This window comes from Epinephelus fuscoguttatus, linkage group LG2 (assembly GCF_011397635.1).
Source record: "Epinephelus fuscoguttatus linkage group LG2, E.fuscoguttatus.final_Chr_v1".
Lineage (NCBI taxonomy): Eukaryota > Metazoa > Chordata > Actinopteri > Perciformes > Serranidae > Epinephelus > Epinephelus fuscoguttatus.
The window spans coordinates 21,398,700-21,425,951 of NC_064753.1; the positions used below are offsets into that span (position 1 = coordinate 21,398,700).

The 27,252-nt window shown below is 43.6% G+C and overlaps 1 protein-coding gene across 1 annotated transcript in view; it reads left to right on the plus strand.

Moving 5' to 3' along the window:
- The window catches only part of smyd3 (SET and MYND domain containing 3), a 116,470-nt gene that overhangs the window by 69,217 nt on the left and 20,001 nt on the right, over nt 1–27,252 (plus strand). Inside the window, exons 6-8 of the mRNA XM_049596090.1 lie at nt 14,754–14,821; nt 25,994–26,096; nt 26,720–26,830. Of these exons, the coding sequence (XP_049452047.1) occupies nt 14,754–14,821; nt 25,994–26,096; nt 26,720–26,830 (282 nt within the window). The remainder of the gene's footprint in view (nt 1–14,753; nt 14,822–25,993; nt 26,097–26,719; nt 26,831–27,252) is intronic.

The window sequence follows — 27,252 nt, forward strand, 5'->3', positions numbered from 1 at the left end:
TATCCCCTGTGCCATCAGTGTGCCCTTTTAAACTATAAGCAACCAAGTGTAGTGATGGAAATCAGGCAAAAACAAAGCCTGGCAGATATTAACTGAAGCTACACCAGGGCTCAACAATAACGATTGCCCGATTGCCCGGGGCAAGTAAAACTCAAGGTCGGGCATGTAAACTAACAACTCACTTGCCCGATCGGGCAAGTTCCTAAAAATAGTAAAAGTTAATAACTAATTGACAAAATAAATGTATTTTTAAAACGTGCTCCTTCGGGTCTGATGCAGCGGTCTCTCTGCCTGAAGTCACAGGCACACGCTGTGTAACAATGTCCTGCCCACAGTCCCCATTGATTGGTTACATGGCACAAGTGAAGCCAATCAACACTGAAGCTTCTCCTGCAGTGTGCATGTTCGAAGGCACAGAGAGGCAGAAAGAGGAGAGGGCTCTGTCTTACCCCTTCATAAACTAAAGTCATATTATTTTGTGCAACGGACGCTTCATATAATAACATAACAATATACTATTTATGGTGTTATGCCATCGTGTCATTTCTGTCTCTACATGGCCACGCGTTAACAATTCTCCTCTGCTCTCTGTATTGCGCACGGCGGAGTTCCGCCACACACACACAGGTGAGCACGCTAGAGCGGCTCGGGCCACATTTTCCTGACCAAACCTGACCCAGAGCCCGGTGCAGTTTGTCAGCTGACAAAGTTATTGTTAAGGACACTGTGTAAATAACCATCAACAGACTGCTGTTACACACAGACAAACACGCTGCTCGCACAGCAGTGCAGCACAGCACTGTTGGTGCTGAGCTTGTGTTGCGTTTAGGCGTTGTCACGTAAATAACAACTTCCAGCACAAAACAGCAGCATGTCAAGTGACGTTTTACTTTTATTATATTCAATAAAATTGTATTTTCCTAAATCTTGAGACACCTCATATGTAAGCTAGACAGACATTTCACCTGCTCATTACTGTGCACACATGTACTGTATGTACTTAGTCCTAAAGAGCCCTTCTGGTGCCAGTAGACACATAGAAACATCCAAGCAGGCTGTGCTTTGCAAGCATACAAAAAAGTTTCACGCATGTGAAAATTATTTTTCATGTGCTTCACCTCCGCTGCTACAACTCCATCCTAGGGGAAACACTGCTGTGTGCGTTTTGTGCAACAAGTGGATGTGGTAGTCTGCTGGTAGAGTAGAGAGAGAGCTAAGTAGCGTTGAAGTAGAGTAGAGCAGGGCAGAGAGATGGAAGCAAAATATATTAAACCCGGTGTTAATAGAGCAGAACTGGAGAGAGGGGTGAAAAATAAATAGAGGTGGGCATGGCTCAAGTAGGGCGCAAAATTATAGATGGAGAACAATTGACAAAGATTGCCGCGGTTTCAGGCTCAGGAAAATTTTTCACTTTAAGCCCTGACACTGTCATTTTTGTGTAGGAATTAAGCTACAATAATAAATACTATAAAGATTACATAACATAAAAATAACTGCAGTCTTTGTTATTTGATAGCCGCTTAAATTAAACAGTTTTTATAGGGCAAGTAAAAACTGACTTCGGGCAAGTAGATCTCTGACCAACTTGCCCAACCAGGCAAGTGAAAAAAAGCCTTAGCGTTGAACGCTGTACACATTCTGTGTCAACTGGAATGCACAACTTGGATAGCAGTAAAAAGAAATACATTGACTTAACCTTGAATGATTGCATGTTGCTACAGGTGTAGGGCAGGGTGATGGGATGATAATGAGGTGAACTGCTCTGTCAGCTCTACAGTCAGCAGTGGAGTTGGATGCTGATTTTGTCCTTCAGATGGTACTGGGAGTCAAGCTCAGACCTCTGGCTAAAAAATAATGTTGTGGATTTTTACTGTGGCTTTGGACAGGTGCTTTCTGCTTGCAGTGTCACACATCCAGTACCCTTTTAGCACACACACAGTTCACTCTGTGGCAGCAGGTGCACACAGGACAGTTAGCTGACCGCTCCTGAGGGGTCACCTCATCAGGACATAACCTCTGTCAACCAGAGACGAACCAGTCTGTACTGCAATGAGGCAGCCTTTTATTTAGCCTCCACTCAGTTAATGGAAAAGGGAACTCAGTGTGTCCAGCAGCTGCTGGTTCAGACACACATTCATCCACACTGCTGTGCCGTAGCACCAGCAGGTTATGGCTCCCTGCTTTTCACATTTATGGAGATTTATATTTATATTATAAATCAATTGAGTCTTTGTGGTGTTTTTAAGACAGTGCTTTAATGTTTTTGTTTTAATAATATTGCTTTAATAATATGGCATATCAGGCCATCAGCAACATATAATTTTCAGAGTCCCTTACATGATTGTCATCAGTATGTGGTTTACTGGTTTGGTTTACAAAGATTTTTTTCTTTAGCCCCGAACAATTCTCCACTTTGAACAATTAATTGTGACTAAAGATGACGGCAGTGTTCTAAGCCTGTATTTTTAACAAACGTAGATGAAACGAGAGTGGTACAGCGGCCGATATGTATATGAAGCTGAGAAACTACTTTGTCGGTAGACGTGTGGTCCATTCAGTGAACAAAGTTAGCCATACCATTAGCAATGGACTTCGCAGGACATTATTTACAATTTGGATTAAAAGCTATTTTAATTATTTTAATTGGTTGACCCTTTCACAGACTAACGGAAGATAAATAATCAAGGAATGGGCACACATTCAGACTTTATGACAGCTTCAAATGTAACGAGTCAGCCTTTCATTCATAATTTCAGGGGGGCATGGAGAGTGGTGCTGAGTTGGACCACAGTGCAGTTGACAAATGTTCACTGCTAGCTTGTCATCATACCTTTATAAGCTTCAAAATTGTATTACATGTCTGAATTTGGCCATAAGAGTTTCATTTCAGAAGTAACCTGGAAAGTTGGCTAAATGACATAAATATATTAAGGTACACGTTTCAGATTTTCAGTGATTAAGACATGTACTTTGAATGTAAATGAGGTGGCAGTGTGTCAAAAGTCTTCCTAGAGGAGGATCCCCCTGGTGCCCCTACAGTCTGGTCTAAGCCCAGAATGTCGGCAAAGCCAGGAAACGTCCCTGGTGCTTGCCTCGTACATACTCTAATATGCATGGATTGAGCGAGAACTAAAGAACACTCAGGTAAGAAATAAAGGACTGAAAATTAGTCAAATACCCTTTCAACCTGTTTTAACAGATTTTTCGGGCACTTGGGGGTAGTCACAATCATCCACTTTCAAACTGATACGGATAAATTGTCAGCATTTACCGATTTACACATCCAGAAAATATGGTGCTATGCTACCATTCATTTGGAGTAATGTTACTGGCTACATGAATGTAAGTCCAATAATCACTATCTGCTTTAAGATGAAATGTGATGATGTGCATGTTTTGTAGATACGGCCCAATCAGAGTGACAGTAACAGAACAAAAATGGTAGTTGACACAGAGAGAGGTATGAATAATGATTAAAGCTTAAAAAGTGTGTGTGTGTGTGTGTGTGTGTGTGTGTGTGTGTGTGTGTGTGGATGCAACAGTGTACATGTGTGAGTAGATGACGTTTAGCCTTGTTTTTTTTCTCATATTTTCTCAGTAATTCTGTCTGTTTGTCTGCCTGTCTATTGAGAGATGAAAGAACTATGGTTAGGTCATAAATACTTTATCAAAGCATTAATAGTGCACACACGCCACACACACACACACACACACACACAGATGCAGCCTTTGATTGTGTCTGATGGCCTTTGTAGTTTTTCCTAGATTGACAGTAATTGAACCGATTCCAGCAACATTAAAGACATAAACCATCCAGTCACAAGTTTTTTGAACTGACATGACAGGACAAAGCAATGCAATCCAGTGCCTCCAATATGAGCTGACAGGACCTCCCGCTCCCCACCGTCCCAAACCTCTATTCATCCACTTAGAAATGTGCCACCCGTATATGTTTCCAAAATGTCACTGAAGTCATTTTGATCTGCCCCCCCCTCACTGAATACTTAATGTCATCACAGTCATCCACAGCACAGTCCTGTGCAGCTGACTGGAGTTTACTGTGAGCACCCAGGTTAGTTCACCCGTCTTTCTGTTTTTCTCGTCTAGTAGTGGTGATGGATGGACAACTTTTGATCCAATCAAATCCATCCTCATTTCATCTAAGCCATAAATCCTGTATAAATCTTATAAGGTGCTTCCCGTATCCATATTTTCATTGTGCCACAGATCAAAACTAGGGCTGTACCAAATAGTTCAAAGCTTTGAAGCTTTCTCCATAACGTTGACATTTGTATTCTTAATTAACGTTCAACTGCTTCACAGCTTTTTTATTTTTATATGTCTAATTATTCTGTTTAAACCCATTATTTCTGCATAGTTACAGAAAAGGTGACACTTACCAAGTGCTCTATACCGTCAGCCCACAGCGAAAAGTAGGCTTGTAGTGTTACACAAAGGACATCCTACTGGGAAAAACATTTACTGGCACAGACCCAAAGACAAAGGCCTGCTGCAATGGATCAGCCACCAGTAAGCCAGTTAGCCAGTTAGCCATGGTTTCCTCCCAGTTGGTGGTGTTAGTGGTGGGGAAACAGCGGTGATATTATCTGCTTCCCTTTTAGCTCCCATGCCAACAACAAGCCAGGTAATGCTAACAGCAGATCCAATTGACCTATGGCTAAGCCACACCCCCCTCCACTCACTCGGACAAACTATTAACATTCAGTGACCGGCACTATGGCAGGTGTCACAGTACACGGCATTTCGCAGGAGGCAATTGATTTTTGGGAACATAACGATCAGATGTCATTAAGAAGTAACCAAAAGGGCCTAAATTACACATTGGAGGGATATATTCATCATTTTATTGTTGACAAGGTTGATGAAAAGCTTAAATTACAAGCCAAAATTTACAGGTCACAGTGTACGCTTGTGAACTGCATCTCGCTGCCGTCGCCATCAAAGACAACAAGTTAAAGTGCCACTGAAGTTAAGGTTTTTGGCTCAGAATATGAGAAAAGGATAACAGCCTTTTTACCATCTTTACCAAGAGTGTCTCTCCGTTAGTTTGGTGTCACAGCATTTACACTGAATCGTTCAGCATAACGTTTGCCAACCTTTGTTATCTCTGCGATTACAGATTGTTAATGAAGCTAAGCTCCAGAAGTTAACGTTAGCTTAACTAGAGCCCTTTGGACAATAGCTAACAACGATGTACGATCACCAAAGTACAAAACTAGAACAAAATAGGCTAATGAACTCCCAGCAAACAAGGTCACATGATGAACAACGCAGCTAGGAGTTAACGTTAGGCTAACTTTAGCTAACGTTAGCTAGAGATGTTAAAGATAACTATAATTCTTTCCAGCAAAGTGACAATATGTTGCCTCAAACACAATGTTGACTTACCTTAAAACAGATGTAGACATCCTTGTTAATCTTATTCAAGTTCAGTTGATGTTGTGGTCTAACGTTACCACACAACTTTATCCAAAGAAGACCCTCTTCTCGGTTGAGATGTGGTTTAAAGTGTAAAAAATACACCCCGTCGCCCAGCCTCTCAGGATACCTTGTGTCAGAGTTGCATGTACCCCATACACACCGTTAGACCATTTTTAAACTTCAAATCTCCGAAAAAGCTCATAAAACCGAACAAAATTGACTTTCTGTAATGCATTTCAATGAATGTCCAGGCAAAGAATGTCCAAGTGTATGGGAATGGCTGTACGCACTGTGATTGGCTCATCGCGTTTGAGGGCAGGGCTTAGCCATAGGTCAATTGTGGCAGTAAGTGGTTGACCCACAGCCTGCAGGTCCCATGAGTTGAACTCTGTGGTCCAGAGGTTTGAATGAGCTTATTAGAAATTATTGCAGGTTTTGGACAGGCAGGTCATTAAGTGGCAAAGCAGTGCTCTGAGTTGGTTATTAATAACTTCTTCTACAATAGTCCACCTTCCACCTTCTCTTCCCCTCTCTCTGTTTCTCTCTCATTGTCTCTCGCTAATGCACACAGCAAGTAGCTTTATCGTCAGCACTGCTGTGTTCAGGGTTGCCATTGTTTTGGAGAATATGTAGGCATAACAACATATCCTAACAGCAAGCAAGCTTCTCTCTGTCCACATCCATTAAATGTGCACTTGTTACATCATGTAAAAAAAAAAAAACACTGTACCTATTGTGCGCTCATGTAAACAAACCACAGAGGATATCAGCTGTGCATTAGAGATTATATTTAAGACGTAACTGTACAAGATGGGTGAGTACTTGCCCGTATCTGCACTTTTTAAACAGAAAACACGTTCTATATTGTGACATTTAGTGGATATGACATACAATATAGCCCACAGCAAGTAGGTTGCTATTAATGATGGTCATTTACCAGAAACTTTCAGCTCCCTTACCAGGTTTTTAGGTTACTGTAATGAAATGAAGAGGTATCATATGGATAATGCTTCGAGAATTAGCCATCTTATCCATCGCAGAGTTTTCAAAGCGAGGGTCATAAATAAATAGAAACAAGACGTCTGACAAAAGTTCAGCTCAAAACAGTGCGTGTGCAGTGCTGCATTGCTTGGGCCAGTAAGGACATTTTAATAGCCTTAGCCTTAGTTTACAGGTGGGGTTCGGATGATTGATTAACACATATGTATGTAGGTTGGGTGGAGCAGATTGACTCTCTTCATGGGCCGGGTTGGTGAAGGTTTTAAAAAGCCCTGACCCGTGCATCACTATTTGCAGAATATCCCGACATGGTGATATAGCAGCAATCGATTAGCACCATTTACATTTACTCATTACAGACAGTTGGTTTAATAAAAAAGAATAACTCATTTAATCTGGTGAATCGCTTTATTCAAATTGAGGATTGTGTTCAAGAACTTAAAAAAAAAATTGAATGATTATGTCATACACAACAGACATTTGAAGTACTCTGTGCAGTTTCAACAACTAACAGTGCACATTACAGTCTTGCTGATGAGTTTTGTCTGTCCATCTCTGCTCGTTTTTCATTATTGTTTGATGAGGATAGTCTGTTTCAACAAGTCCCTCACATTTCATGACAAACTATGACATTTGTCCATGCCCTGTAGGACAACACATAAGAGTTTTCTGATCTGGCAGGACATCTTTAGTCTGTGTCTTCTATAACCATCACAAATCATTGTTGAAAAACAGCTCTGTTGTATGATGTGGCAACACTATGGTTGAGCTTTGGTTAGGTTCAGCTGCAAAAACGACTTCGTTAAGTTCTGGGAAATATCAGAGTTTAGATTAAAAATTCTGCATCCCAAACTCTGCCCTTTGTAGACTTAGTTACTTTCAAATAACATTGCCCAACTCCTTCAATTGGTCCAGTCATAATTACTACCAGGGTGATTTCTCAGACTCACACAGATGTGACAGCCTTTGTTGGTTTTACAAACAGAAAACTTATTTGTTTTCAAAAAATATTTGTTCGAGATTTGTTTTTGGAGGTTTGATGGAAACAGATTAATTACAGAGCGGACATTATTCATTTAACTGAAAAGCACACAGTAAATATTTCTCTTTTTGGTAGAATTTAAATATTGAATTTAATGTAGTAGTTATTGATCTCGGCGTGTGTGTCTATGTTACAGCTACCAGGTGTTATTACCCTAAACCCTGTTCTCAAAACTGACAGTTTGAAGTACAAAATTGATCATCAGTGTGAAAAAGTGTATTTTTTGTTTTTTTATTCCCCCTCAGAAGGTGACATTTTGGAGACAGAGGTTCTTTTTTTTTCATTTTCCACATCACAGGTTGCTCACCACACCCTTCACTCATTCGCTTGCCTTTGCCTCTGTTCCTCTATCTCACACTCATCATTTCTACACGTTTCAACCAAATCTAATCAGCAGAAATATTGTGTGTGACGGGCAGAAAAAGAAAAACATCAAACAAATGAATGAATGTGGGGAATGACATTTTCTGCACCATCGTGAAGGAAACCCTTTCAGATAAAACACACACTCTGGTATCTTTTGTACAGATGCAGTAATTGTGTAATTCTCCACAGTGGATATAGCAGTATCAGAATCTTATCTAGCCTGTAATCCCCATTAAGGACCAGCTGTTAAGAATTTCAGTTTTATTATCTGCTGGAGAGCTCCTTTCATTGTATTTTGTGGGATGCAATTTATTCACTTAACATGGATATAAAGTAGCCCTCCAGAAACCGTTACATCTCTCTCTGGCCTCACTTCACCACCTGAGTGTCACCTCATCTGAACCTACACTCGCAGCTACGGAGGACTCTCTTCATTAATGGGAAGGTTATAAATAAACAGGTAAACTGTGGGAGGCTCTTACTGTCTCTTATCATAAGTAGTAAACAGCTGTCACCATGGTTACTGATGGATGATATGTGGTGTTATATTATATGCTGTTTCTCTGCCAATCCATAACACCTTCAAAGCGGTGAGCTTTTCCTATGGGCAAAATAATTTAGCTCATCTTATTATAAGAAAAAGACTTTCTGAAAAAGTTTAACCTCACTAACTTTCTTTAGGTGTATCTAAGGTAGGCCGCAACCAATGGTTATTTATATCATCAATTCATTTCTCAACATTTTTTTCTATTAATCATTTGGTCCTAAAAATATTACAAAGTAATGACAAATGTCCAATTTCCAAGAGCCAAAGGTGACTGCCTGTTTTGTACATCAGACATTCAGAATATGTATTATAAAGTCATCTTTTTTGCTTAAAAAAATACTTTAAATCAAACAGATTAATGCAGATGTATTTTCTGTTATCGACTGATCAGTTTAGCTCTAGGGTGACGCCACCCTAAAAAGAAAATAAGGAAAAAGTAGTAAAGCTTCGTGTTTGAAGAAGCAACAAAAACTACTTGTTACTCTCATCTGTGCCAGGCTAGACTAGCAAGCCACTCTGACTAAACTAGCTTCAGATTTATGTCTATCAGCGTTGTAGTTCATTGATTTGTTGTATCACATATCTAACAAATAAACAGCAGAGGTCAAATTGTAATCCTACGTGACCTTGAAAGTTAATTGGGTAGCCTGTTAATGTACTAAGAAAAGTGTGTAAGACAGCTACCAATCCGTATTCAGCACTGAATGAATCAGCTTTTACGTCTGGAACCTCCCGTCTACAACGGGCTTGAGACGCTGCCTCATTGAGGACTTGACTTAGATTCCGGAGTTACTCTCTTATCCCAAAGCCAATCTGATCCAGCTTGATTCAGCGGTTGGATTGCGGTTGGTTGCTGACTTTGACCCCACCAGGATTCAAACCCTGGACCTTCCGCATGGAAGACGAGTGCTGTAATCACTACACTAGTCTGCATACAGCACTAATGTTAAATAACATTCGAAAGATTGTGGCCAGTGCCTAAAAGCACAGTTTATTATGTTGTACAAATAAAGCGATCGTTGGTTGAGGACAAAGTAAAGCTTCATGTTTGAAGCAATGAAACCTACTTTACTCTCAACTGTGCCAAGTTTTCTTCATCTTCAGCCGATGTTGTCTGCTCAGCATCTGAAGAGAGATTTGGATTCTGTAACTGTATTCTACGTTAATCCAGACAGGAAGAGGCAGACAGAAATCAGGAAGAGAGATGGGTACACTGTATTCAGGCAGAGCAGAGCGGTGGCTGTGGGAGGCAGATAAAAACAAGAACTGATTCATGAGATTCATTTTTGTATACAATTGTACCATTTGTGTGAAGCAGGGAGGCCTGTTTATGTACTTGTGTACAATGTGTTTGTGTACTTGTGTTTGTGTATTTGGGATGCAAAAGGCGTCCACCAGCCGGCTCTGCAGATGTGGATGTTCTGCTAGATTGATTCTCATCCACCGAGAGTGTGTGTGTGTGTGTGTGTGTGTGTGTGTGTGTGTGTGTGTGTGTGTGTGTGTGTGTGACAGAGAGAGATCTATGTCCAGCTGAGTGCCCTACCACTGTTTGTTTAAATCTCCTCTACTCTTCATCACCCCCCTCCTTTTCAAAACCATCCTTTCTGTTGTCACCGCACGGCCGTCCCTTCATCCCTGCTGTCACTAACTAAAGCTGCCTTTTCCTAATAAGGTGAAAACTGTGGAGGACTCAAATATCCCTTTTCATACAGGGTGAGGTATATGATGTTGGCAAATGAATTAATAAATACTAAGAAATAACACTCTAAGGTTGAGTCACTGTTGTTTCTGCTCTCACCTGTGTTCTTTGATGTCAACAGTTGATCTGAATGGGTCATTGCATGTCATCAAATGTAGCTTCTTGACCTTCTCTTGACTTCCTTTTTTATTCTATGGTTTATTAATAATGCATTAGCAATGAATTGCAGACTCAAGCACCTTTGAATAGTGACGCCCACAGATTAAGCTGCGTCAGCAGCCTCAAATGAATGGGTCCACATTCAGTAGATTTTAGAGCTGCAACAATGGCTTCAAGTCAGTTTTTAAGCAAAAGATGTTAAAAACTCTCTGTTTTATAATCTGTATGAATAAATGAAATAAATGAATAAATGAATCAATAAATGAAAGTCTTTGGGACAAACAAGCAGTTTTAAGATAACTTTGTGGTCTTTGGGTAATTAGCCATTTTCATCATTTTCTGACCTGTTTATAGAGCAAATGTTTATTTGACTAATAAATTACAGATAAATTTATATTAAATATAATAACTACTTGCCTCCTGTGTCTACAGCATGTGTGTGTTTGGGCAATCGGGCTTCACATACATGCATGCAACATGTTGTGCATACAGTGTGACACCGTGTACAGAATTACATATCACAGCATGCACCACGTATACATACATCAACTGTCATTTAATGTAGGGTTGTATCAATTTTTTGGACATGATGATATGATATTTGCTCATATCACAAAATCTGCCACAATATGATTTTGATTCAGTTTACTTGAGGAACCTGTGATTGATACGAGACAATGTCAGTGCATATCTTCATTGCGTTTTTTAATGTGCCTGGCGCTAAGCTGCTGGCACTGTTTGAAAGTCAAGGAAGGAAATGTGCTTGGACGAAAATGGTGACAAGTGTGCCATGCGAATTGAAAAAAAAAAAAAAAAAACATGTTAAAGATGATGGATGATGATATGTACTGATGTTTTCACTTTGCGTCAGTAATACTGGATCGTTGATCATTGAATCACCATATCAATCCATATCAATGTACTGTTACACCCTTAGACACAAGACAAAAGCAACAAATCCTCACATTTGAGAGACTGGATCTAATCCATCTAATCGATTAATCAGTTGTTTGTTTCAACTCTAATTTATTGATGACAGTGAAGAACCGGCTTTAGACTTAAAATGTTGGGCCTATACTCATCTTAACCATTAATGTGTCACTGCTGTTCATTGACAACCACTTGATACAAAGCACTCAAGTGTTTTTCTATGTTGATGTATTGTAATTCATATGTAACATATTGTTGTATTATAGGATGTGTCTGTCACCCCCTGCAAATGTATGCTTTATGGCACAGATGATGGATGACTGCGAGAGCAACTGAATAACAATGATGTGCGTGTGAGATGAAGAAAGAATGATTTGTGTGTGTGTGTGTGTGTGTGTGTGTGGGAGAGAGGAAGATTTGTTTAAGATTTTGTGTATTCATACGTGTGTGTGTGTGTGTGTGTGTGTGTGTGTGTGTGTGTGTGTGTTTCTATGTAATCACGTTCCCTCCTGTCGGCTTTATAATGAATAAGTTGAGTAAAAAGCCTCATTTCCCATGAGGCCTGACTCTAATGGTGTTTATTACCACTGCAGATTCAAATCCAATCATTTCGTTGAGTTCTGATTCTGGTGTGAATATCAGCCGGATGGTGAAGATCCGTCTGTGGCTCACTTAAATATTACCCCCACTCTGCATACCACTGTCTGCCTCTTTATCTGACAGCCTGAATACTAATGTTACTAAAGTTACACTTATTTACCTACTCTCTGCCCCATGCAGACATACACACCACGACCACCAACATGCACAAACACACTTGTTTACCAGCATGAGCTCAGTAATTGACACATCAAAGACTCTTTTTCTATTCTTTCTCTTTTTTTTAGCTTTCACGTCTTTGTTAACTTACTTTATGTTTTAGTGTGTTTATTGCTGTTTTCCCTTTCATCATCTCTCTGTCTGTCTCTCTTTTTTAAACAACTTCTTCAAGCATTTTGTTATTCAAACCATCTCTGCGCCAACTCTTAGTTGAAAGAAGCAAACCATCTCTCTGCCTCATTTGAAACCTCTCCTGTGTCTCCTGAAATCTGTGACTCCTTCATTAATTCATTCTTGAAATGTGTCCTTTAAATCACACAGACCACCCTGGTGGATTGTGGGAAGTGTATAAACATATCCAGTATTTAGATTTATAATAAAGTTAAATTGAACTTAGGTTGAAGTTGTGTCTTTAAGATTCAGGAGGAAATATTCTTGACTCACTGTTGATTATTCAGGCTGACCTGTTAAATTTCTCTCCTCTACAGCAAACTAAACGGCACTTTTTTCGATGGTCTTCCCTCGAGTTGTGTTAACTCTGCCAAGATCAATGTGCTACCTGAATTCCTCAATTTATTTTAAAGTATCCAAATTTTTTATTCCCAAATCATTTTCAAGCTCGGCAATTGAACAAATCACGTCATTTATTTGGAATCGTCGTCCAGATAGAATCAGTAAAGTTCCTCTTCAAAAACCTACGACTTGTGGTGGCTTAGCGCTCCATAACTTTCAGATTTATTACTGGTCAGCTAGTATCCATAGTCTTCTTAGGTCCCTGCATGGGTTGGAGTAGAGGAGGCATCCTGTAAATCTGCCTGTCTCTCAGCTATTTAGTCCTCATCTCTTCTTCTTGCTTCTGCTTTTACAACTTTAAACCCTACTGTGACCAATCTCTTCAGATACAGGGTCACAAAGGAGACATTTTGGTCGACAACCCAACCTACAATGTCATCAGTTTAGCAAGCAATATTGCCAGATTGGGTGGTTTTCCAATCAGTTATGCTGTTTTTAATTTAATTTAATTTTATACACTTTATTAATCCCCAAGGGAAATTCAATGTTTTCCCTCCTCCGAAATATACACACATGCACAAACAGGACCTATACATGCATTAAATGGAGAGATGTCAGAGTGAGGGGGCTGCCCATGGACAGGCGCCCCAAGCAGTTGGGGGTTCGGTGCCTAGCTCAAGGGCACCTCAGCAGTGCCCAGTAAGTGAACTGGCACCTCTCCAGCCACCAGTCCATGCTCCATATTTGGTCTCTTTGGTCCGGTTCCCAAACCAAGTCCCTATGGACTGAGCTACTGCCGCCCTAACTGGGGAAGTAAGAATTGTTTTTGGCAGCTTGTGATAATTTGGGTTCCGGTTTGCACCACTACATGACTATCAAAATCAAGTTGTCATTATTATTCGGTCACAGCTGGCAGTTTGTGTGTAGCAGTCTTCAATTTAAGCTGTCTAAAAAAAATATTGAAGTATTATCATAGAGCTTAAAAACATGTTTATACCTGTTACTAGCTTATCTGGACTGCTACTAGCTTTACAGGCTACTGTGTTTAAAGACTCAGTTTACCCCTAAATAATTTGTTTCTCCTTTTACCTGTTGTGCTGTTTATGAATCCAGAAGTCGGAGAGTGTTGAAGAGATCGGCCATAGAGATGTCTGCCTTCTCTTGAATATAATGGGACTAGATGGGACTCGGCTTGTGGTGCTTTAAGTGCTTAAAAAACAAAACACTCAATATTGTCTACAGACCTTGTTGTGAGCAGTTTCATGTAAACACTTTTTTCTTTCCGCTAAAGTAAACCCACCAACTGTATCACCGTGCAGACAGAAGCGTGCATCTACTCATGGAGGAGAGGCTCATGTTTGTGACAGCGTCAGATGTAAACTTTAATGGCGTCCTCCTTGGCTGCACTGTAAAGTTAGCAAGCTCACTGGTGCCGGGTGAGCTAGCAGTAGATGCACACTTCCTCCTGCACGGTGATACGATGGCGGGTGTTGTTCAGTAGAAAGAAAATAGTTCCTACATGAAACTGCTCACAACAAGGTCTGTGGATTATCTTGAGTAACATCATGTCATGATTTCTGGAAAGAGACATTGCTGTTGAGTTTTTCAGATGTGTTTTTTTGGCATATTGAGCACCACAATAACAAGAAGGCAGACATCTCTACAGCTGCCATTCATCTCACTAACATCTATCATGTTGAAGGTTGCAAATTACTGTGATGTCAGGTCTATTCCAAATGAATTACTGGGTGTATTTTGTTAAGTGTGTCCTACTTGTGTCTGTCTCCTCAGTGTGGTTTTCAAGGACTGTTGACTTGAAAAATTTATTCTCAAATATTTCACCTTCTCATTTTCACAGAAACAAAAACATATCACTTTTTCTATTTAATATCACTGCACATGTTCACTGACACAACGTTCTGTTAACTCAGCTGATGAAAAATATTACAGACATGTCTTTTATTTCAAAACGCTTTCATTTTCCTTTTAAAGGAAGGATTTTCCTGGCTCGGAAATAACCAGGTGGTAATTTTACACAATCAAATCCCCTGCATCTCACAGTGAAAACCTCACGTCATGTTTCAGTTGCAGTGCCAGTGGGGTTTTGCAGGTGCCAAAGAAATGTAAAACTGTTCAGAGCATATGATGAAAGGTATCATTGGTTCCCTGAGGTAATTTAACAAATCATCTCTCTCTCTTGTCTCCACTTTTTTTTTTATCCTCTTTCCCTCCTTTAGGTGACATGTAATTGTTTCACCATCAGTGACGGAGAGCTGCAAGAGATTGGAGTTGGGCTGTATCCTAGGTAACACACACACACATGCATTCAAAGGGAAAGGGCAAAGTGTGAAGCATACACATCTAAAAAGCATCATTAATTTCAATCTAGCTCATAATCATTGTTGGATGGTGCTCTCCCTCTCTCTGTATCTCGATTGTACACTAAAAAAGCCACAAAATTTTAATGTAGCTCTTGAGTTACCTGCCAGATCACTGCACCCCAGTCAACCCCACCCATCCTTTCCCCACTCACTTTCAAAGCCCTCCCCACCCCCTTCGCTATTTTCCTGACGGTTCTTTGAAGCGCGAGGCAAAAGGGCGAGGAAGAAGGGTGGAAGGGAAGTGATTTTTTTTTTCTTTGTGAGGCGAAAACTTGAAAATGAATGTTGACAGAATATTATAACGCTGTCTGGGGAAACTGGTGGGACGCAGAGAGAAGTGAGAACACATGGAGAAATATCAGCTTTGACTCTAACTGATATGTGATTCTTGTCTGGCATGTGGGAGTGAAGTGCACACACTCACACAGAGCAAGGCGGTATGCACTGTAATCCCTGTATCGAGTCCTGGGTGAACAGGGTGGGATTTGGCCTGTCATTGCACATGTTGTTAGAGTTAGAGCTACACACACACACACACACACACACACACACACACACACACACACACACACACACACACACTGCAGGTATCTCAGCCAGTTTATCTGGCTGGTGTTGAGATGTCAGATGGTCACAGTGGCTTTACCAAAGCTCAGCCAAACCGCGTGTGTCTTTGTCAGTGTGTGTCTGCGATTTGTGTCGTAACTCATCCATAAATGATGGGCCCGTTCGCAGGATGGTCCCCTGCCTATTCATATTTTGGGTTGCCTAGCAACCGCTGGGTTTGGTGAAGAGAGGGGGATTATTCTGGTGAGGCTACACCTCTGTTCATGCCATCACTTTTTGTCCATTTCTCTTTCTCTGCTTTATGTCAAAAACACTTTTTCTCATTTGCTGACCGTCTCACTCCCCTCTCTGTCTCCACTAAGCTCATCCTTCTCTTCGTCTGTCTCCCCCTTCCGCTCTGCTAATTGGGCTTTTGAAAACATTATGTAAAATCATATCCTCAGAGGTTTTTAACAGAAGCAAAATGATTCACATGTGGATTGATAACACAGACCTTTGATCACTTTTTCTAATCCACCCCAACATTGTACTTCATATAAACTCACAGTGACATGAACCCATGTGTAGCCACAGCCACATCCTCACAAAGAGGCACCGAAACCAAAACAGGAAGAAGAGATGAGATGACATTTGATACAAACACCCAAGAGATGTTTATTTGTTGCACACAGTTCAAAGGTGTCATGCAAGATTTTTATTTCTGTCTCAACTAAAAGAGTTTTATTATTCATAGCTCAACTGGAGACTGTTACACTCTGGTGTGAATGCAGTTACGGAGGTTTTACATGACAAATGGAGACAAATTTTTAAATATCATCTTTCAGAGGTCAAGTGTGTAGAATGTAGGGGGATATATTGGCAGAACAGAATATGATACAATAAGGTTGTTTTGCAAACATAGCTATTGAGTGCATGGTAAAGTCTCAGATCTTTAACCTAAACCTGTGAAAATGAGAGCAAAAACATAAGTGTTACATCCATCCATTTTCAAGCGCTTATCCAAGGACAGGTCACGGGGGCAGCAGGCTTAGCAAAGTATTCCAGATGCCCCTCTCCTCAGCAACACTTTCCAGCTCCTCCTGGGGGATCCTGAGGAGTTCCTAGGTCAGACAAGATATGTAATCCCTCCAGTGTGTTCTGGGTCTGCCCCGGGGCCTCCTACCAGGTGGACACGCCTTGAACACCTTTAACGGAAGGCACCCAGGAGGCATCCTGATCAGATGCCTGAACCACTTCAAATGACACCTTTCAACACAAAGGAGCAGTGACTTTACTCCGAGCTCCTTCCCTATCTCTAAGGCTGAGCCCAGCCACCCTTTGGAGGAAATATTTTTTGGCTGCTTGTATCCGTGACCTCATTCTTTTCGTCCTTACCCATAGTTCATGACCATAGGTGAGGGTTGGGACGTAGATGGACCAGTAAATTGTAAGCTCTGCCCTCTGGCTCAGCTCTTTCTTTACCACGACGGTCCAGCACAGCACCCACATCACTGCAGATGCCACACCAAACTGCCGATCCATCTCATGCTCCATTCTACCTTCACTCATGAACAAGACCCTGAGACACTTGAACTCCAGGGTCCCCCTCTGGAGCCAGACCTGGAGGGGGAGCTCACTAGCGAGCCTCTGGTGGCTAGGTCATGCTCAGGCCAAATGAATGATATGTAGCCACCACCCTGTCCGCCCACCAACCACAGGGACTGGTATCGGGGCAGGGTGCATTATGTGTCAGGCAACAGGCGGGGCGGGTACCTAGGCGTGCTGACCCCTGATGTGGCAGACTAACTCTGGGGACATGGAAGAGTTACATTTAAATTTGAATTTTTAAATTTTTGGTGCCATTTAATTGATGTCTCCTGCATTTGTACAGTAGTCAGTCTCTCTCTGAAAATAAAGTAGCAGGAAACAGTAACACAGAGAAAGAGATTTTTAACCCTCTCTTTCATTAAATATCGGTCAGTCCCCTGCTGTCTCTACTCATGCAGTATTTGGCTCTCTACCGTGCTGTGTTCAGCAACAGTTAGTTTCAGTCAGTGGAAGCCGATATTGTTAATGTGAGATGCGGTTTAGTTAATTAATGTAATTAGTATGCTAATGAGCAGCTCTCCATCAGATAAAAGCATTGTTTGGAGGGCTTGATTTCTAGTTGATATTCAACTCGCAACTTCTCCACTCTAAAACAAAGCCAGGGGGTTACTGAGGGTTTTACAAAGGCTACACACACACACACACACACACAGCCTTTATCTCTTGCACCCATTGTTTTGCTCTGTGAATATGATAAACGAGAACAGCAGTAATGGAAGGGCACAGACAAACCTCTTCAGTATTTTTTCGCAGCCATGTGTGCAGTGACAGTAAATGTCTTTTTATGAGTCAGGCTGGTTTTAAAATTCATTCATTCATTCATCTTCTAACCGCTTCATCCTCTTGAGGGTCGCGGGGGGGCTGGAGCCTATCCCAGCTGACATCGGGCGAGAGGCAGGGTACACCCTGGACAGGTTGCCAGACTATCACAGGGCTGACACATAGAGACAAACAACCATTCACGCTCACATTCACACCTAAGGACAATTTAGAGTTATCAATTAACCTAGTCCCCAATCTGCATGTCTTTGGACTGTGGGAGGAAGCCGGAGTGCCCGGAGAGAACCCACGCTGACACGGGGAAAACATGCAAACTCCGCACAGAAGGGCTCCCACGCCCGGGATCGAACCAGCAACCCTCTTGCTGTGAGGCGAGAATGCTAACCACCACACCACCGTGCCGCCCTGGTTTTAAAATACCTTTAATAAAAAATATATGTTCTTTTTTTATTCTAAATCACAACATTCTCAACAATTACAGTCTCAGCACAGGAAAGAGGAAGATCAAGCACAGATTTTGCAATATATTGAAATCACTATTCAGTCAAGTTGCATGCTCTTTACATCTTTTTGTACGTCTTTTTTACAACTCCTGAAGTGTGAGCTACTTTGTAAGAAAACTATTATAAGAGAAAGACAAGCAGTAGCCAGTTTATTAGGTGCATCTAGCAAAAACTAATGCAGTCTAAAACAACAGTGCTGCATTAAATCCTACTTTCATGTTACGGTGTTTTACGACTCATCAGATAATTTTGTTCCAGCAGGCATATAAAAATGTTTCAGCCAACAAAAACAAAATTTGATTAAACCTGTCTGTCTCCCATTAAAACTGCTTTACCGATAAATTATTCCTCCTTGTGCTGCAGTACACCCTGCCCCAACATGTGTCAGTATGATGCAGAAAACACATCATACTTACACATATTTTCTAACATTGTCTTAAAATGCTGTTTTATTTTAATACAACTCAGTAAGGTCAGACTGATAATATTAAAGCTAAGTTTAAAAGAATGACCTTTGTGCATTTAATAAAAGTGTAAAAAAAAAAAAAAACAATAAATTTGGCATCAGTAGGGTGTCAACACTGTCAGCCAGTGTGTCTGTGGATGAGTAGGAGGACTGGCTGCATCTATTTTAAATTTGGGAAATGAGTCTTTGTTTTGACAGAAGTGGAGTACCCATCGTTTCCTGATTTATTTTCGTATATGTGTCTGAGGGGGAGAGAGGCCGATAGAGCGACGGAAAGAAATGAAGAGTGACATTTGTTATGACAGAAGCAGAATACTCATTTTGTCATATTGTGCAGGGAATTATCTGTTTGTGTGTGTCCACGTGTGAGTGACTTTCTCTCTGAGGTTCATTTGAGAACTCAGTCTTAAGTTATGTGTGCAGGATTCACATTATGAGAAGTCACCTTGGTATCCCACAGCTGTCACACTAAACTAGCTTAACGATTGGAAGCTGATCTTGAGGGAGATGTGTCATTCCAGGAGAGTTTTGTCCGTTTGTATGTCTCATTCTCGTAAACGCAAAATCTAAAGAATGCTCTGGGGGTCGATTTATTGCGGCTTATTCTCTTTGGGATGTTTCAATTGACTATATTGAGAACATCAAGTATTCTGTGATGACTGTGAGGTGTAGGATCCAAAATGCAGACTCAGAGGGAAAAAGGGTGAACAGGTTTTATTGAGTACAAAATTGTGCAGAGAACTGAGGAGATCCGGAGTCGAGGTTCTGAGTGAGGAAACCGGGTGAGAGTGCTGAGCTGTGGGTTACGGAGAGGCACGGAGGGAAACACTGGAACAAAAAGCAGGAGAACGAGGGTTAGCACACGAGGAGCAAGATAAACCATCAAACTTGCAATATTCTTAATTCTCTGGGAGATCAGAGGAGCCGAGATACCGCTGCGAGCAGTTGCAGATACTCTGGCACTGAGGCTAGAGACGATGGCAGTCTTAACAGCCTGTTGATTGCAGATGGAACACAGGTGTGCGCACTCAGCCTCAGTGCAGGGCGGGAGGAAGGGAGAAGCCTCTGGAAACAGGTAAGCACAGCAGCAAACAACCCACACAGGAAGAAGGCTCCGGAAATGTACGTAAAAATAAAAGCCGAAGGTCAATGCTCACCACAGTACCCCCCTCTCAACGGACGCCTCCTGGCGTCCTACCAGGCTTGTCTGGGTAGCAGCGTAAAAGTCTGTCAGCAGGGATGCGTCCAGAATAAGCTTCCTGGAGATCCAGGAGCGCTCCTCCGGACCATACCCCTCCCAATCGACCAAGTACTGGAAACCCCGTCCTCGGGGCCAAACATCCAGAATCCTGGACACAGAGAAGGCGGGGTGGTCATCGATGATCTGGGCGGGTGGAGGGGGAACGGCCGGAGGGCTCAGGTCACAGGAAGCGACAGGTTTCAGGAGGGAAACATGGAAGGTCGGGTGGATCTTAGAGTCAGGTAACTGGAGTCTGACAGCAGAGGGGTTAATGACTTTGACGACAGGAAAGGGACCAATGAAACGGGGTGACAGCTTACGTGACTCGGTTTGTAATGGGAGGTCGCGGGACGAGAGCCACACCATCTGACCGCGACGGTACTCAGGGGCTGGAGACCGGTGTCCGTCTGCTATCCGCTTAGTCCTGGCTGCGTTGCGGGTGAGTGCGGCTCTGGCGGTCCTCCACACCTCCCGCAGGCGCCTGATGTGCTCCCTCACCGACGGGGTGGCCACAGCTTGCTCCTGCTCAGGGAACAATGGAGGTTGAAAGCCAAAACAACACATGAAGGGTGACATACCTGTGGCCGCACTGGTGAGGGAGTTGTGCGCGTGCTTGATCCACGGGAAGTGGGTGCTCCAGGTGACCGGATAGTGAGCCGCCACACAGCGCAGCGCAGTCTCCAAATTTTGGTTAGCCCGCTCTGTCTGGCCGTTGGTCTGAGGGTGGTAGCCAGAGGACAAGCTGGCTGTTGCGCCCAGGGACTTACAGAAATCCCTCCAAACCTGGGAGGAAAACTGTGGACCACGGTCCGACACAATGTCACTGGGAATCCCATGTAGTCTGAAGACATGGGTAATCAGGAGTTCAGCGGTCTCACGGGCTGAGGGGAGCTTGGGTAAAGGCACATAATGCACACACTTGGAAAATCTGTCTATGATGGTAAGGATAACTGTGTTACCTTCAGATGGCGGTAGTCCAGTGACGAAATCCAGAGCTATGTGAGACCAGGGACGGGATGGTATGGGTAGGGGACGCAACAGACCAGCTGGAGGTAGATGAGAGGCTTTGCCTCGGGCGCAGACAGAGCAGGTGGCTACAAAATCCTGGACGTCCCGAGCCATCCCCAGCCACCAGAAACTTTGACGGAGGAAGTGGAGCGTTCTCTGGACCCCGGGATGACAGGTGAGTTTAGACGAGTGTCCCCACTGAAGAACCTGAGATCGGGCGGATTCTGGAACGAATCTCCGGTCCGGGGGTCCAGTCTTGGGTTCTGGTTGTGTCTTCTGCGCCTCCTCGATAAGTGCTTCTATCTCCCAGGTGGCGGCGCCGACGAAGCAGGTGGGAGGGAGGATGAGGTCCGGTTCACTGGTGTCCGATGGAGCGCTGAAGATTCGGGAGAGAGCGTCGGGCTTGGCGTTGCAGGATCCGGGTCTGTAGGACATGCTGAAGTTGAATCTGCTCAGGAAAAGTGCCCAGCGGGCTTGGCGGGAGTTCAGGCGCCGAGCAGAGCGTAGATAGGCAAGATTCTTGTGGTCCGTCCAGATAATAAAAGGAAGATGCGAACCCTCCAACCAGTGCCTCCACTCCTGCAGAGCCCACACCACAGCTAGCAACTCTCGGTTACCCACATCATAATTTTTCTCCGCAGGAGACAGGCGGCGAGAAAAAAAAACGCACAGGGGTGCAATCTCTGAGTCTTGGGGTCCCGTTGAGACAGGACCGCTCCAGCACCGGAGTCAGAGGCGTCCACCTCCACCACGAATTGCAGCGAAGGGTCAGGATGCTTTAATACAGGAGCGGAGGTGAACAGAGCCTTCAATCTGGAGAAAGCTGAAGCTGCCTCAGGAGACCAGAGGAAGGGGGTGTTGGGGGATGTGAGGCGAGAGAGGGGAGCAGCCACTTTACTATAGTCCCGTATGAATCTCCGGTAGAAGTTTGCAAAGCCGAGGAACCGCTGCAACTCCTTGCGGGTGGTAGGAATGGGCCACTCCCTCACCGCCTGGATCTTTGCTGGGTCTGGCTGTAGCTGTCCCTGAGCTATAACATAACCCAGAGGTGTGAAACTCACATTTCTCGGGTTTCACATAAAGGCGGTTCTCTAACAATCTTTGAAGAACCAGACGGACGTGCTGCCGGTGCTCCTCCTCATCCCGGGAGAAAATGAGGATGTCATCCAAGTAGACGAACACGCACCGGTTAAGCATGTCCCGGAGCACGTCATTGATCAGGGCCTGGAAGACGGCGGGGGCGTTGGTGAGTCCAAAAGGCATCACTAGATACTCGAAGTGACCGAGCGGGGTGTTGAATGCCGTCTTCCACTCATCTCCCTCCTTGATTCTAATCAGGTGGTAGGCGTTCCGTAGGTCGAGCTTTGTGAAGATTCCGGCACTACACAGTGGTTCGAAGGAGGGGTCATTGAGGGGAAGGCATCACTAGATACTCGAAGTGACCGAGCGGGGTGTTGAATGCCGTCTTCCACTCATCTCCCTCCTTGATTCTAATCAGGTGGTAGGCGTTCCGTAGGTCGAGCTTTGTGAAGATTCCGGCACTACACAGTGGTTCGAAGGAGGGGTCATTGAGGGGAAGAGGATACTTATTTTTAACTGTAATTTCATTCAGACCTCGGAAATCAATGCAGGGGCGAAGGGAGGAATCTTTCTTTTTACCAAAAAAGAACCCAGCTCCTAGTGGGGAAGAGGACGGCCGAATGAGTCCAGACGCTAAGGAGTCCTGAATGTAGGACTCCATGGCCTCCCTCTCAGGACGGGACAGATTGTAGAGACGGCTACAGGGAAGGGTGGCGCCGGGAAGGAGGTCGATGGCACAATCATAGGGGCGGTGAGGGGGTAGAGATAAGGCCAGATCTTTACTGAACACAGTGGCAAGGTCATGATACTCTGAGGGAACATTGATGAGAACAGGTTGAGCTGGTGCTGCCATGCCGGCGGGAGAAGGGATTGGCGGATCTGAGGCAGTGGGAATGACAATGGACGCTCCAGTTGGTTATGGTGGCAGATCTCCAGTTAATTTGCGGATTGTGGAGTTTTAACCAGGGGAGACCAAGAACTATGGGGGATTGAGGAGAGGGAATGACGTAGAGCTGGAGGTCTTCACGATGATTACCGGAGATGATAAGCATTAGAGGGGCAGTGCGGTGGGTGACATTGGAAATAAGGCGACCATCTAAGGCGGTGACTCTCTTGGGAGTGGGAAGAGGCTCTAAAGGGAGATTGAGTTGTTCAGCTAACTCACTGTGAATGAAGCTTTTGGAATCGATGAGGGTCTGCAGGGTAGAGTCCCTTTCCCAGAGGAGGCAGGAGGGCACAGAGATCCGTTGAGGAGAGCTGGAGGGGGAGGAGGTGTGGCTCACCAGTGCGCTCTCACCTACTGATGAGCCCTGTCGTTTAACTTATGAGGGCAGGTGGCGAGGAAATGGCCAGCTTGGCCGCAGTAGATGCAGAGTCTCTGAGCGATGTGTCTCTGCTGCTCATTAGGGTGCAGCTTCGCCCGCCCCACTTGCATGGGCTCCTCCGGGGGCAAAATGGAGCTGGCAGGGGAGGGTGACGAAGAAGAGGGACTTGTCAGGCCGGAAGAGGGAGCCAAACTACAGGGTCTGGGTGATCTATACTGAGTTCTCTCCCTGTGTCTCTCCCTCAAGCGGTTATCTAGGCGAATTACTAGGGAAATCAACTCCTTGAGTGAGCCTGGCTCATCTCTGGAGGCTAGCTCATCCTTAAGCTCGTCTGACAAGCCTCTCAAAAATACCCCCTTTAATTCTTGCTCCCCCCACCCGCTCTCTGAGGCTGCAATAAGAAAATCAATGGAAAATTCAGCCACTGACTTAGAACCTTGAGTTAAAGAGAATAGACGCTTAGCTGCCTCCTGGCCCCCAATAGGGTGATCAAAAACTCTGCGAAGTTCCTCAGAAAAACAAGAAAAAGAACTTAAGACTGATGACTGCTGGTCCCAGATGGCTGTGGCCCATTTAGCTGCCTTACCCCGTAACAAGTTAATGACATAAGCTATCCGGGCTTTATCGGAGGGATAACCACAAGGCTGCTGGTCAAAAACTAAGGAGCAACGTAACAGAAAACTCCTACAATTACCTATCTCCCCAGTGTAAGGCTCAGGGGGGGGAACATAGGGCTCTTTGGGGAAAGAGGGAGAGGGAGAGGTGGCAGTGGTGTCGTGGGGGGGAGCCGTACTCACTATGGGAGTGGAGCCGGATGGCTGGGGAGGCAAGCGGGCGACGAGTTGCTCTGAGAGAAGGGAGACTTGAGCGCGGAGGTCCTGTAACGAGTCCAGGAGACCTTGCAACATGTGCTCATGCTGTCCGAGCCGAGTTCCTTGGTTGGCGAGAGCTCTCCTGACTGGGTCTGAATCCGCTGGATCCATGAATGGCCAGAGTATTCTGTGATGACTGTGAGGTGTAGGATCCAAAATGCAGACTCAGAGGGAAAAAGGGTGAACAGGTTTTATTGAGTACAAAATTGTGCAGAGAACTGAGGAGATCCGGAGTCGAGGTTCTGAGTGAGGAAACCGGGTGAGAGTGCTGAGCTGTGGGTTACGGAGAGGCACGGAGGGAGACACTGGAACAAAAAGCAGGAGAACGAGGGTTAGCACACGAGGAGCAAGATAAACCATCAAACTTGCAATATTCTTAATTCTCTGGGAGATCAGAGGAGCCGAGATACCGCTGCGAGCAGTTGCAGATACTCTGGCACTGAGGCTAGAGACGGTGGCAGTCTTAACAGCCCGTTGATTGCAGATGGAACACAGGTGTGCGCACTCAGCCTCAGTGCAGGGCGGGAGGAAGGGAGAAGCCTCTGGAAACAGGTAAGCACAGCAGCAAACAACCCACACAGGAAGAAGGCTCCGGAAATGTACGTAAAAATAAAAGCCGAAGGTCAATGCTCACCACATATAAATTGTCATGTCATATTTTTAAAGCCACCAGCATGAGGCTCACTTCGGTGTTTCAGTTCTTTCATTCTCTCCCTCTCATAAACACAAAACAAAGTAAAAAAACAGATTCATAAACATAATACACAGCACACACTCCTCTGCCCATCCAGACCAGTTTCTCCTGGGTGATAGTGGAGGCAGATGAGGCATGTGTTTTTATACCTGCAGGGCTCCAGACCGCGACTCTTTAGTCACATTTTGTGACCATGTAGCACCAGTTAGACTTGCACATACAGTATTATTAATGTACATATGACCTGGAGAGCCATTTGTTTGTTTCCAGCTCACAGTAAATAAATCTTTGTGTTTAACTGCGTCGTGGTAATAGATTCACGTTCTGCTAACTGCTAACAGCAGCTGTTGACTGGAAGCTTTATGTCCACAGCAAAAACACTAACCCCGCTCCTCTTTTAACTTAATGTAACTGTAGTTTATTTAGTAGTTTAGTATCTGAGTTGTCTGCAGTAGTTTAGAGGAGATTTCAAAATATCAAGATATATAAATAACGCAATAATATTTAAGGGTCATATTGCCTTGTTGTCATGGCTATGAGTCTGGACAGACATGGATGTAAACTGTAACTGGACTGGTTGGCGGAGGCATAAAACCACGTCGGATGATTCTAGTTTCTCTCATCAATATGTTTGAGCAAATGCACATCTCACTCAGCACTGATCTCAGTGATTTTAGAAACCCTACATAGTTGGACATGTGGCAGTTGGTGGCTCGGCAGAACGAGGCTCTAGCTGTATTTTTTAACCTTTATCATGTGTTCTCTGTCTTCTCTTTTGCCAGGATGCATTTGAAAACTAAATATTTAATCACAATTGTCTGTTTTGACCCTCTTCCTTCTTGTCTTTGCTTCATTCATTCTCCCTTCCCTCCTCACTGCTCTGTCACGTCTCGTTTACCTTCGCTCTCCCTCCTCTCACTGTCTGGCGCTCTCCCTCCCTCCTGCACCTCATCACCTTGTTTGCTCTCTCCAAGTTTATCTCTGCTAAACCATGACTGTAGGCCAAACTGCGTGATGGTGTTTGTGGGAACAAAACTGCAGCTGAGAGCTGTTCAGGATATCAACCCTGAAGACGAGGTATGAGCAAGAAAATACTGAGAAAATACACACACCGCATCTTCACAACATTAGCAACATGCAATATGACTCTGATTTTATCGACTGTGATGTTGCCTCTGCTTTTATGTTCAAGCTGTTTATGAGCAATATTTATTGAATGTTTTTTATTTGCTGTTGGAGCCAATGCCTGAGGAAAAATACATGATCTGAAACTAAGAGCCATGTTTTAAACTGACATAAAATCACTGCAGTTATTATGTGAGTTTTATTGTTTAAGTAATAATAAATGTTGATGGAACTACAATAAACTTGATGTTATTAAAGTAATCCTCCAAATCGTGGCCAAGTGTAATATCACTGCGACACAGGCAGGATGACACGTCCTAGCTTGGCAGTGTCTTCTCTCATTTTCCATACTTCACTGTCTCTCCTGACTATATAACGAGATGCATCCATGCCATCTGGAAGATACACACAAATATACATGCACACTCTACTCCTACAGTGTCCCTTCCCACTATACACAATCTACACAATTTAGATTCCAAATCATTCAACCTCCTGCACTGCACTGTGTTTAACAATAATCTATATTGCAAATATAGCAAAAAGGCAAACTTAACTCTTCTCTCTATTTTCAGCTGACTATAAGTTACATCGAGACGCTGTCATTAAAGGAAGATCGACAGAGACATTTGGAGGACCAATACCTTTTTATCTGCCACTGCCAACACTGTGACTCTCAAGACAAAGTAAGACTCTCACAAACACCAAACACAAATTGTGCCAGTGGCTACATTTATCCAACTAGGGGCTATACTCGGGGTAAGACATTTATCTGATTAAGATGTTTATCATCAAAGCATCCCATCAATATTGTTGTTCCCTGTTAAGGCCCAGACGCACCAAGTGGATGATCTGCCGCTGGTCAATGTCGGGCCATCGGTGTGCATCTGTCACCCTAGCTTTTGCCGTGTGTCCCGCACTGTTGGTACTAGTCGGCCCTTGTCTGCACTTGTTGCCAGTTTTGTGGTGGACTAAGAATGTTGAATTTGCATCAGAGCCACTCTCAGTGGTATCTAGTTCCTTATACAAGGAGAGAAACAAAAGTGAAGAAAGCAAACAAACAACTAAAGTCAAGAGGGCAAGATCAAAAAAGACTCATTATATAAGC